At 44.5% G+C, this 13,439-nt stretch overlaps 1 protein-coding gene across 1 annotated transcript; it reads left to right on the forward strand.

Annotated features, from left to right (window-relative positions):
* Nucleotides 1-6,152: 6,152 nt before the first annotated feature.
* LOC125510722 (putative carboxylesterase 2) lies at nt 6,153-7,446 on the forward strand. The gene has a single exon (XM_048675970.2). The coding sequence runs from the start codon at nt 6,298-6,300 to the stop codon at nt 7,300-7,302; it is 1,005 nt and encodes a 334-aa protein (XP_048531927.2). The 5' UTR covers nt 6,153-6,297; the 3' UTR covers nt 7,303-7,446.
* Nucleotides 7,447-13,439: the final 5,993 nt, after the last annotated feature.

Consider the following 13,439-nt stretch of genomic DNA (forward strand, 5'->3'; position numbering starts at 1 on the left):
CGAGTAAAGAGACTTGCCGGTAACGAGATTGAGCTAGGTATTGAGATACCGACGATCGAATCTCAGGCAAATAACATACCGATGACAAAGGGAACAATGTATGTTCTTATGCAGCTTGACCGATAAAGATCTTCGTAGAATATGTAGGAACCAATATGAGCATCCAGGTTTCGCTATTGGTTATTGACCGGAGATGTGTCTCGGTCATGTCTACATATTTCTCGAACCCGTAGGGTCCGCACGCTTAAAGTTCTGTGACGATCGGTATTATGAGTTTATATGTTTTGATGTACCGAAGGTAGTTCGGAGTCCCGGATATGATCACGGACATGACGAGAAGTCTCTAAATGGCCGAGACATAAAGATTGATATATTGGAAGCCTACATTTGGACATCGGAAGAGTTTCGGGTGAAATTAGGATTTACCGAAGTGCCGGAGGGGTTACCGGAACCCCCGGGGGTTAATGGGCCTTGTTGGGCCCTAGTGGAGAGAGAGAGAGGGGCCGGCCAGGGCAGGCCGCGCGCCCCTCCCCCTCTGGTCCGAATTGGACTAGGAAGGGGTGGGGGCGGCGCCCCCCTTTCCCTGTCCTTCTCCCCCTTCCTTTCCCCCTTCTAGTAGGAGTAGGAAAGAGGGGAGTCCTACTCCTACTAGGAGGAGGACTCCTCCTCCTGGCGCGCCCTACAGGGCTAGTCGGCCTCCCCCTTGCTCCTTTATATACGGGGACAGGGGGGCACCCTAGAATACACAAGTTGATCATTGGTCTCTTCCACCCGTGTGCGGTGCCCCCTCCACCATAATCCACCTTGGTCATACTGTAGCGGTGCTTAGGCGAAGCCCTGCGACGGTAGCTTCATCAACCTCGTCACCACGCCGTCGTGCTGAGGAAACTCTCCCTCGAGCTCTACTAGATCGTGAGTTCGCGGGACGTCACCGAGCTGAACGTGTGCTTAACGCGGAGGTGTTGTACGTTCGGTACCGAGGATCGGTCGACCGTGAAGACGTACGAGTACATCAACCGCGTTGTCATCACGCTTCCGCTTAATGGTCTACGAGGGTACGTGGACGACACTCTCCCCTCTCGTTGCTATGCATCACCATGATCTTGCGTGTGCGTAGGAATTTTTTTGAATTACTACGTTCCCCAACACTTATCGATGGGTGGCAAATACTAATCGCAGACGTTTTTTTGCGTCCACCGCTAGTATTTATTTATTGATTTTGATATTTTTGTAATGTTAGGGGTTTAGTACTTTATGTTTAGGGTTGTGGTACCAATTTTTTCATACATTAAAGGAGCATCTTTGGAAGTTCCATGTAATAGTTTGGCACCTTTAGTGTTAATTTGCACTTGACGGAGGTAAATGCACTTCTATACCTAATAATAAAAGAAATAGATATTCTTAGTACGTCATGCTATTTTATAGAAAACCCCCTGATTTTTCTGACATTAAACCTACAGTAGATAACAATTTTTTAAAAAATAGTCAAATATTCTAAAGCGGAACTCCAATTCAACATGCTATATATGAATTTTGATTAGAAAAATATGTAGAATCTGACTATGATGTAATTTTTTACCAGTTAATTTTAAAAAAATACTATCTATGATGCAATCTTAATCAATAATGCATTATCCGTCTTTCTTTCATACCGGTAGTGATTCGGATTGGGATGAACACCTCAACAAAATCAGGATTGGACATGGAATTAAAGATAAATTTGCTACAGACACACAATAAATAAGGACATGCATGACAACAAATAAAAGAAGGACCCAATAAAGATGAGATGTCCGCTATAAAAGAAATAAAAGAGAAAATCCAGAGGAGATCCGATAAAGATGAGATGTTGCGCTATTCTCCTATATATAAGAAAAAAGAAAGAGAGGACATGCATGGCAAAAAGTAAAAGGGAGGCATGCACGTAAAAAAACATGTTTGACAAGATATAAATAATTATGAAACAGGGACCAATAACTATGACATGTATGCAAGAAATAATGATGAAATATGGACGCATGTCTCTCTTTATAGCGTCCACAGGAGACCATACAAAAATGTTCTTTTCCGGACAAAAAAACCCTTTCTTTATGCTTGAAAAATCCTATATCTTTTTAACAACTCTTCATGTATTTAAGAAATATGGATGTGAAAAAAAGTGTTCAAGAGTTACCCTAAGTTGGTGATGCTTAAACTGAAAACCGCCCTTGATGGACACGTCTCCGTAGTGTGCTAATTGTCATCGTCTGTTTTTGTCGTTTTCCTTACCGGCCCGTAACAATACCCCATTTCACACATAACATGAATGCATGATCACTTGCCTGTTTTTTATACGAATTAAATCAATATGCAAGCCCTGTTGAAATAGAATACCTGTGGAATCTTCAACTATGCTTTTGTAGGCTAAGACCTTCTTTGTTTGGGCAGTAGCTACAAATTGTTGGATTATAGACCATTTTCTATAAATTAAGAGCATGTGGTATTTTTTTCTTCTATTGCAACACTCGGGTCTTTTTGCTAGTAACAGCTTAAATATAGACAATATACCCAATAAATATTAAATTTTGACATGTCACATGTAATGGTATATGTTGAATGTGGAAACAGTTTCAAGGCCAACCGAGCAAATAACGCTCGCTTCCGCATGCAAACCTGGTCAGTTCATTCTCGAAACCTTTCTTACTCGGAGATGATTTTGTTTGTAAGCAATCTACATGATTTTTGTGTGAAACACTAACACATTTGTATTACAACCGCTAGGGTTCATATCATGACACCATGCTAGGTTTTATGATTTTCGGGCTTCGTTTAAAATTTGTAGAATTAAAATGACAATAAGTATCATGTTGGTGCCCGAGGCCACTGTGTGCCTGGGACTAATTTTCTTTCCTTATATAAGGATTAACCATAAACCAAAGACCACCAATAAGATTTTTCAGCCCCATTTCTAGCGATCATGTCATGTACTTTAGTTCATACTCGAGTTATATCTTTAAATGCCTACAAATGCATTTTAAGATTTTTATATAGCAAACGGACCCCAAAAATGCTAAATTTTGATATAATACAAATGATAGTGTGTGATGATTGCGCAAAAAAGTTTAAAACCAATCGGCAAAGCAGCGTCCGCTTCACATCCAAACTTGGGTTATTCCCACTTGAAGCCTAGTTTCAAGGTGAACCGAGGAAACAACAGTTTCTTCGCATGCAAGCATGGTATATTGCTTCTCGGAGCCTAGTTTCTTACTCGGAGATGGTTTTATTCAAGCAGTCTATGTGGCAACTTTTGTGAAACACTAACAATTTTTTAGTATTACATCCACTAGGATTCATATCATGATAGCATGCTAAGTTTTATGATTTTCAGGCTTGGTTTGATTTTTTTTCAGAATTAAAATGCCAATAAGCATAATTTTGGTGCCCACGTCCTGGCCACCTGGCAAATGTAATGATTTTTTTCTAAGTATGTGAACATTCTTTTTGGGATGTCAAGAACTTTTTTCTAAATGTTATCAACATTTATTTTTGAAGTTGTGCGGACATTCTTTTAAAACTATACGAAGAATTTTATGAATGCGCGATGAACGCTTTTAAAATATTAAATATATTATTTCCCATTCCAGAAATGTTAATAATAAAATAAAAAGAAAAAGAAAAAGAAAGGCAGTGTGCCTCCTAGCGTTGGGTCGGTTGAGGCGAATGCACGGTTGCTCTCGCTGCGAACGAAGTTTAGCCGCACTCCCTATATGCATCCTTAAGCGACAACTACCGGGGAAACGCTTAAAGGAAAAAACAATGGGCCGCCCCCTAGCACAACCTACTAACATATATTCCCTTCCTCCTTGAAATAGTGTATTTCTAACTTTGTTGGAGGGTCAAACTATCTCAAAATTTGACCGAGTTCATGCAAAAATATGCTTATGAAACCAAATAGGTATAGGACGAAAATATATTTTATCATGAATCTAATACTACTAATTTGATGGCATAAATGTTGGTCTATTATTATATAAGTACGAGCAAACATAAAAAAGTTTGACTTTCCAACAAAGTTGAAAGTACACTCTTTCAAGGACGGAGGGGTACATGTTCCTCCTTTTTCCTTTGTAATAATCTCAAGATTTATATTATTTTGAAATAATCTTCTATATCAGTTTTACATGTAAAATTTTGTACTGCAAATAAAATGCACATGTACAAAAAATGCTCCTATATTTGAAGAGGATGTATTTTTAGATATTCAAAAACATTATTTATGGCATTGAATTGTGACAGAAAGTAATTTTGTTTATATGAAACAAAATGGTTAGCCACTTAGAACAAAATCTATAAAATCGTTGAACGAAACACAAAAAATGTGGGGTGACAAAAATATATTGCATAATAAGAAAAAGAAGCAACAAAAGGAAAACAAATAGTCCTATTTGTTTTTTCCCACCAGCGGAACGACGTAAGCTAGGTTTATACAGCCGAACCCCATGGCCTAGATCAAAATCCCGAAACACCTAAAATAGGAGTTGTAATGAAATATACGATAATTAAAATGATTTTAATGCTCCTAAAAATGATTCTAATAATACTTATAATTAGGGATATGGAGTATTTTGTTTTTTGTATTATTCACACCGAACCAATTAATGGGCGGAGCTACGCTAAATTTGCTGTTTGTTGCACTTTATTTATATTTTATGAGAAAAAAAGTTACTTGTATAATTTTTTGCTGGAACAATTGATTTTTTTAGGGGATTGGAACAATTACATGTGTATACTATAATTTTGAATTTGATGATTGTGATGGCAGGCCTTGAGACGGGACCAGACGAATTCGGCAAAATATGGTGTCCATCCCTCGTCCCTTCCCAGCACGCCCGGTTTATTACGTGCTGCATTCTCTCGGTTCCCAAAAGTGAACATCTTCTGCGCCACGATAGTACGATTCCACGGTTCAATCCATGCCCGTGACACCGAGAGCCTGGAACGCACACACTCCGGGCACGTTGCGGTCGCTCACAAGCAAATCCAATCCCAACCCTTGATCACGAGAAGGGAAACCCCCTCCCATCAACCCGGACCCGAGCGAATCATACAAGCGTACCGCCATGGCGTGGCGCGGCCGTTGAGCTCGTCGCCATGCTGCGCCGAACCGCCTGAGACCGATACAATTCATGCCCACATGCACGCCAGCTGGCCAGAGACCCATAGCGCCTTCACACTAGCCTCCTCTGCTCCGCCCTGCATGCATTTACCATTCCAAGCCTCCAACGGCCAGACACATTGCAGCAAAAGGAGAGAGTGAGCTCACGCACGCCGGTGCACACATGGCGCCGGCCCAGGCCATCGATGGCTTTCGGAGTTTCGCTAGTAAATGCATGCCACACTAATGCAGAGGAGACAGCCTCGTGCAACGGCGCAATTAGTAAGTAAAACGCCAGGCCGCCAGCCACGGCGCAGTAAGCGCGTCCCGCCATCTGCAGACCGACGCCCGCACGACGGGAGGACGCAATGCAAAGTGGCCATGGAAAGTAGCTTCGCCTTCGCCCAGGGTCACAAGCCACGACCCACAAGCCACCAAAGTGACACGCTGGGTCTACACCGGCCGATCTCCGTCCGCACAAGCCAACTGGAGCGCCCAGCGCCCGTCCACACGTACGTACTACTGTACTACGTGCTCCAAAACCCTCCCACCATACCAACAGTTGGCATTAATGGGCTACGCCCGTGACGAAACGTACGTCTGATTGATGAACAACGTCCGAAACCCTCCTGGCTACGTAGTACCGACGGCCGTTTGTCGGTCTATAGTAACATAAATAACTGGCGCCCGCCTTGATTAACCACGCGCCGGTTACGACGATGGCTGGGCGTGAGTGACGGTCGACGGGGAGGATGGATGGATGGATAGGTCCGCGCACTTAAGCACTAGGCGCCGGCCGGATGGTTACGGGCCACCACTAGTAATGGCTCGCGCGCGAGTGTGCCGTGCCGCCCCACTACGGGAGGGAACGCCACCCAGCGCATGCTCCGCATTGACCCGAGCCACGCACGTCGCGCACGCCATCCGTCGCTTCCCGCACAAGGAGCTCGCGCACCATCGACCACCCGGTGCGCGCTGCCCACCGTGCCCGCCGCGTCGACCGGTGCGTGCGTGCGTGCATGTATATATATGAGCGTGCGTGCGTGCGCGCCCCGGGCCACTGCACTCACACCGCACCGGGAGTACCGCGGCACAGTGCGGGTCACTCGCGGCCGCGCGCACTGTCCCCCCTCCCTCCGCGCTCCGTGCTCTAGCAGGTCATCATGGCCGCGCGAGCTCTGCTCGTCTCCCTCCTCCTCGCGCTCTGCTCGGCTCTCGGGGAGGGGGTCTCGGCATTGCGCGGCCGCGGCAACGGCGACGCGGTCAAGTTCGACTTCACGCCCTTCCTCATCCAGTACGAGAGCGGGCGGGTGCAGCGACTGATGGGCACCAGCGTGGTGCCGCCGTCCGTGGACGCGCGCACCGGCGTCGCCTCCACCGACGTCGTCGTCGACCAGGGCACGGGCCTCGCCGTCAGGCTCTACCGCCCGAGCAGCCGCCGCGGCAGGCTACCCGTGCTCCTCTACTTCCACGGCGGCGCGTTCGTCGTCGAGTCGGCCTTCGGCCCCGTGTACCACAACTACCTCAACGCGCTGGCGGCCAGGGCGGGCGTCATCGCGGTGTCGGTGAACTACCGCCTGGCGCCGGAGCACACGCTCCCGGCCGCCTACGACGACTCGTGGACGGCGCTCCAGTGGGTGCTCTCCAACGCCCGCAACGGCTCCGGCTACGGCCCGTCCTGGCTCCACAAGCACGGCGACATGTCCCGGCTGTTCGTGGGCGGGGACAGCGCCGGCGGCAACATCGCGCACAACCTGGCAATGCGCGCGGGGCAGCAGGACGACGGCAGAGGGCGGATCAAGGGCGTGGCGCTGCTGGACCCGTACTTCCTGGGCGGGCACGCGAGCCCGTGGGCGGAGCGGGCGTGGGGGTTCATCTGCGCGGGGCGGTACGGGACGGAGCACCCGTACGTGGACCCGATGGCGCTGCCGGCGGACGCGTGGCGGCGGCTCGGCGCCGCGCGCGTGCTGGTGACCAGGTCGGGGCAGGACCGGCTGGGGCCGTGGCAGGGCGCGTACGTGGACGCGCTCCGGGGCAGCGGCTGGGCCGGGCAGGCGCGGCTGTACGAGACGCCCGGCGAGGCGCACTGCTACTTCCTCAACAACCTCCAGTCGCCCAAGGCCGCCGCGCATATGGCCACCGTCGCGGAGTTCGTCACTCACTCCTAGCTACTCATTTGTCTGGTCTGGCAGCGCGGTGATCAGACCAGTGGTAGTGTGAGATACTAGAGAATAAGCGTAGAGTGAGAATGTGTGTTGCTGTTAGTACCTCTGTTTTCGTTTCTTCTTGGAAGCAGATCGGCTTGTTCGTAACAGCAGGGACAGATGGCTTTGTCCACCGCGGCCGGAGAGTGCACGTGTGCCGTGAACTCCGGCGGCCCCTTGAACTTTGGAACGGATAAGTATGAATGGACGGAAGAGGGTCGATCTTCGACGTGATCGAGGTTTATAAAGGCGCAGGTTCTATGGAGCTAGCGTGAGAGCACAACGTCAAACGTGTGGTGACCATGCAACCATACGACATGTCATCAATCAATCGTTATGAGCCTACGATATGAGCCCCGGAATTGAAGAGGAACACAATTCAAGACTTTGGTGGCATGCAATGGCAATTTGGGCAATCACGTACACAACGGCTTATTTACGCGAGCATAGCTATAGAGGAGGCATGGGTTTTATAGGTTCACTAGTCGAGCAGGAGGAGGATGACTGTGGTGCGACTTCGTGTCGGATCTAGACGCCTCCCTCCTAGAATTCCGGCCGGGCTCCCTTCTGTGGCGAGGAGGACGCCTGATTTTGTACGACGGCGACGATCGGGCGGTGGATACACAAGGTTGGCGCGATGATGAGGGGTTCAGGGCTGGGCAGGTGGTTAAATTCCCCTAGCCAGAGTGGCGTTGCCTCAGTAGGCGGGTGGGCACGTCGCGAAACCCGAGGTGAGTAATGGCGACAGGGGGCTGGAGAAGATACTTAATCCGCCTCTCATCCCGACCCCTTGCATTTCTCCCTCATGTCCCACCTCCACCTTGACCTGCTCTCCCCCGACGCATCGAGACCTAGGGTTTGATGACAACGCGGGAGCAGCAGATGACAACGCTCGCCGGCAACGATGAGTCTTTGCTTGTTTTGCTTGGAGCGTCTTGTATTATATGAGTCTACTTATTTTGCTTTTTAGTTTGTCACAATTATTCTTGTTGGACACACCTATTTGAGAAAGCCAAAATTATGCTATGATTTGATAGAATTGCTCTATGTGCTTCACTTAAATTTTTTGAGCTATGAAATTGCTCTAGTGCTTCGCTTATATCCTTTTGAGCACAGTGTGCTTTAATATTTTTGAAGAAATACTCTCATGCTTCACTTAGATTTATTTGAGAGTTAGTAATTTTTTTGAAGAAATTCTCTCATGTTTCACTTATATTATTTTGAGAGATGAATTTTTTTATGCTCATGCTCTTCACTTAAATTCGTTTGAGCTTATTAAAAGTAATTGCAACCTATGAAATTAGTCTCAAAGTGATAGATATTCAAAAGGGATATAGTAAAATAATACATGAAGATCATTGGACAAAATAAACTTGATTTTTTTAGTTTTGAGATATGATGATAGTAATATGTGAGTCATGTTGCTAAGTAATTATGCTTTAGTAAGAATATTGGTGTTAAGGTTTGTGATTCTTTATGCAATTACGGAAATCAATAGTTATGCAATGAAATTATATCCTACTTGTGGTGCATTATTCAATGTTAGTTATGCTTAATGCTCGTTTATGTGAATTTTCATTTTTTTTGGTTGGATACTTCTAAATATATTTGCTAGCCTTCATTTGTACTAAGTAGAAATACCACTTGTGCATCCAAAATCCTTAAACCCAGTTTTGCCATATGAGTCCACTATACCTACCTATATACGGTATTTTCATGCCGTTCTAAGTAAATTTGTATGTGCCATCTCTAATTTTCAAAATGAATTTCCTTTTCGAAACTGTCTCACGTACGATCAATTGTCATACGATTTGTACGACAAGAGACAGGCCCGTTTCCTGAGGTCTTCGCCCACCACACCAGATGAGTCTTGTCGTACACAGATCATACATAATTTGATCGTACGTATAGCAGCTCTCTTTCCTTTTTGTGTGCTCGTACCACTCATGAAGCGGCAGGGGGTGGCCAATATTTTCCATGCTAGATGTGTTATTCTCAAGATGAGTGCTTATTCACGTGTTATTGCACGAGAGTACGACGGTAATACAGATGCCCAGTCCCTAAATGAAAAAGAAATTTACTTTATGTTGTCAAATAATAAATTCTTTGGAAAGTGTTGGTATGGTCGGTACCCGTGGATACGGCTAGCCATGGAATGTGAAATTATGGTGAATAAATAAATAAAATTTATTTTATGTTTGGGAACCGCTTATGATATATCTAGAATGAAAAGTGTTGGGAATTACTCGGTCGTTTTCATTGACGGGAAAAGTATGCCTCTCAAAAAAAATTATCTCTCAATTTAAGCTTTGAGTTCTGGCACCTCTACAAATCTCTGCTTCCCTCTGCTAAGGGCCAATCGATTACTTTTATGCAATTTTTATTTGAGTCTTCATCTTCTCTTATGAAGCACCAACTAGGGAGCACTATGAACATACTTGAGCATTGGATGTAGTTAATATTCCGGTGTGTTTCGTGAATGGATCAATGGTTGAGCATGATGGGCTAGGGATAAATTTCTTTAGTGTTGATATTTTGAAAGACATGATTACTGGTTGATATGCTTGAGCATTGAAATCTTCATATCAAAACTAGACTGTTGCTTTGAACCATATAAAAAGTCCAAATGTCCATGCTACAAAAAAATGTGATGAACATGTTAGGCAGCATTCCACATCAAAAATTCTGTTTTTATCATTTACCTACTCGAGGACGAGTAGGAATTAAGTTTGGGGATGCTGATACGTCTCCAACGTATCTATAATTTTTGCTTGTTCCATGCTATTATATTATCGATCTTGAATGTTTTACAATCATTTTATAACAACTTTTCATCAGTTTTGGGACTAACCTATTGATACATCCATTTTGCATCATGCTTTTATATCGATATTTATTGCATTATGCACTGTTATTACACATTATGTCACAATACTTATGCCTATTCTTTCTTATTTTACAATGTTTGCATAAAGAGGGGGAATGCCGGTAGCTGGAATTCTGGGCTAGAAAAGGAGCAAATTTTATAGACCTATTCTGCACAACTCCAAAAGTCCTAAAACTTCACGGGAGCACGTTTCAGAATATATAAAAAATATTGGGCCAAAGAAGTACCACAGGGGGGCCACCCACCGTCCACAAGGGTGGGGGGCGCGCCCTACCCCCCTGGGCGCGCCCCCTGCCTCGTGGGCCCCCTGGCAGCCCTCTGATGCACATCTTTAGCTATATGGAGTCTTTCCTCGAAGAAAAAAATAATAAGCAAGCTTTCGGGAAGAAACTCCGCCGCCACGAGGCAGAACCTTGGTGAAACCAATCTAGGGCTCCGGCGGAGCTGTTCTGCCGGGGAAACTTCCCTCCGGGAGGAGGAAATCATCACAATCGTCATCACCAACGATCCTTTCATTGGGAGGGGGTCAATCTCCATCAACATCTTCACCAGCACCATCTCATCTCAAACCCTAGTTCATCTCTTGTATCCAATCTTTGTCCCAAAGCCTCAGATTGGTACCTGTGGGTTGCTAGTAGTGTTGATGACTCCTTGTAGTTGATGCTAGTTGGTTTACTTGGTGGAAAATCATATGTTCAAATCCATGATGAATATTAATACCCCTCTGATTATGAATATGAATATGCTTTGTGAGTAGTTCCGTTTGTTCCTGAGGACATGGGAGAAGTCTTGCTATAAGTAGTCATGTGAATTTGGTATTCGTTCGATATTTTGATGAGATGTATGTTGTCTGTCCTCTAGTGGTGTCATGTGAACATCGACTACATGACACTTCACCATTGTTTGGGCCTAGGGAAAGGCATTGGGAAGTAATAAGTAGATGATGAGTTGCTAGGGTGATAGAAGCTTAAACCCTAGTTTATGCGTTGCTTCGTAAGGGGCTGATTTGGATCCATATGTTTCATGCTATGGTTAGGTTTACCTTAATACTTCTGTTGTAGTTGCGGATGCTTGCAATAGGGGTTAATCATAAGTGGGATGCTTGTCCAAGGAAGGACAGTACCCAAGCACTGGTCCATCCACATATCAAATTATCAAAGTACCGAACGTGAATCATATGAACGTGATGAAAACTAGCTTGACGATAATTCCCATGTGTCCTCGGAAGCGCTTTACTTTATATAAGAGTTTGTCCAGGCTTGTCCTCTGCTACAAAAAGGATTGGGCCATCTTGCTGCACCTTATTTACTTTTATTACTTGCTACTCGTTACAGAGAATACCTTACTATCTGTTACAGAGAATACCTTACTATCTATTACCGATAATTTCAGTGCTTGCAGAGAATACCTTACTGAAAACTGCTTATCATTTCCTTCTGCTCCTCGTTGGGTTTGACACTCTTACTTATCGAAAAGGCTACGATAGATCCCCTACACTTGTGGGTCATCAAGACTCTTTTCTGGCGCCGTTGCCGGGGAGTGAAGCGCTTTTGGTAGGTGGAATTTAGTAAGGAAAAAATTATATAGTGCGCTGAAATTTACTGTCACTTGTTACTATGGAACATAATCCTTTGAGGGGCTTGTTCAGTGTATCTTCACCCCGACCAATAGAGCAAAGAGTTGCTCCTCAACCTAATGAACCTACTGAAAATGTTTACTTTGAAATTCCTTCGGGTATGATTGAGAAACTGCTAGCTAATCCTTTTACAGGAGATGGAACATTACATCCCGATTTGCACCTAATCAATGTGGATGAAGTTTGTGGATTATTTAAGCTTGCAGGTATGCCCGAGGATGTTATCAGGAAGAAGGTCTTCCCTTTATCTTTGAAGGGAGAGACATTGACATGGTTTAGTCTATGTGATGATATGGGATCATGGAACTACAACCGATTGAAATTGGAATTTCATCAGAAGTTTTATCCTATGCCTCTTGTTCATCGTGATCGTAATTATATATATAATTTTTGGCCTCGCGAAGGAGAAAGCATCGCTCAAGCTCGGGGGAGGCTTAAGTCAATGTTATATTCATGCCCCAATCATGAGCTCTCAAAAGAAATGATTATTCAAAAAATTTATGCTCGGCTTTCTCTCAGTAATCGTTCCATGCTCGATACTTCTTGTACTGGATCTTTTATGATGAAGACTATTGAATTCAAATGGGATTTATTGGAAAGAATTAAACGCAACTCTGAAGATTGGGACCTCGACGAAGGTAAGGAGTCAGGTATAACACCTAAGTTTGATTGTGTTAAATCTTTTATGGATACCGACGCTTTCCGTGAATTTAGCACTAAATATGGACTTGACTCTGAGATAGTAGCTTGTTTCTATGAATCCTTTGCTACTCATGTTGATCTCCCTAAGGAGAAGTGGCTTAAATATAATCCTCCCATTGAAGTAAAAGTTGTTGCACCTATTAAAGATGAAGAAAATACTATCACTTATAATGATCCTGTTGTTCCCACTTCTTATTTTGAGAAACCACCTTTCCCTGTTAGAATAAAGGATCATGCTAAAGTTTAAACTATGGTTCGTAAGAGCAATACTTGAACACCTACTCCCTCTGAGCAAATTAAAGTTGAACCTAGTGTCGCTATGGTTAAAGATCTCTTGGCCGATAATATTGATGGGCATGTTCTTTACTTCTGTAATGAATCTGCTAGAAATGCTAGACCTGATAGTAAAAATAAACATAGACCTGTTGTAGGCATGCCTATTATTTCTGTTAAAATAGGAAATCATTGCTATCATGGCTTATGTGATATGTGTGCTAGTGCAAGTGCAATACCTCATTCCTTATACAAAGAAATTATGCATGATATTGCACCTGCTGAGTTAGAAGAAATTGATGTTACAATTAAGCTTGGCAATAGAGACACTATTTCACCCGTTGGGATTGTTAGAGATGTTGAAGTCTTGTGTGGGAAAGTTAAATATCCTGCTGATTTTCTTGTTCTCGGTTCCCCACAAGATGACTTTTGTCCCATTATATTTGGTAGACTGCTACCTCTTGAGCACTGCGTTGGTTTTCCCTTGAAGAGGAAAGGGTGATGCAGCAAAGTAGCGTAAGTATTTCCCTTAGTTTTTGAGAACCAAGGTATCAATCCAGTAGGAGGCCACACACGAGTCCCTCGCACCTACACAAACAAATA

Source organism: Triticum urartu, chromosome 5A (assembly GCF_056163025.1).
Source record: "Triticum urartu cultivar PI428250 chromosome 5A, HENAU_Tu73, whole genome shotgun sequence".
Lineage (NCBI taxonomy): Eukaryota > Viridiplantae > Streptophyta > Magnoliopsida > Poales > Poaceae > Triticum > Triticum urartu.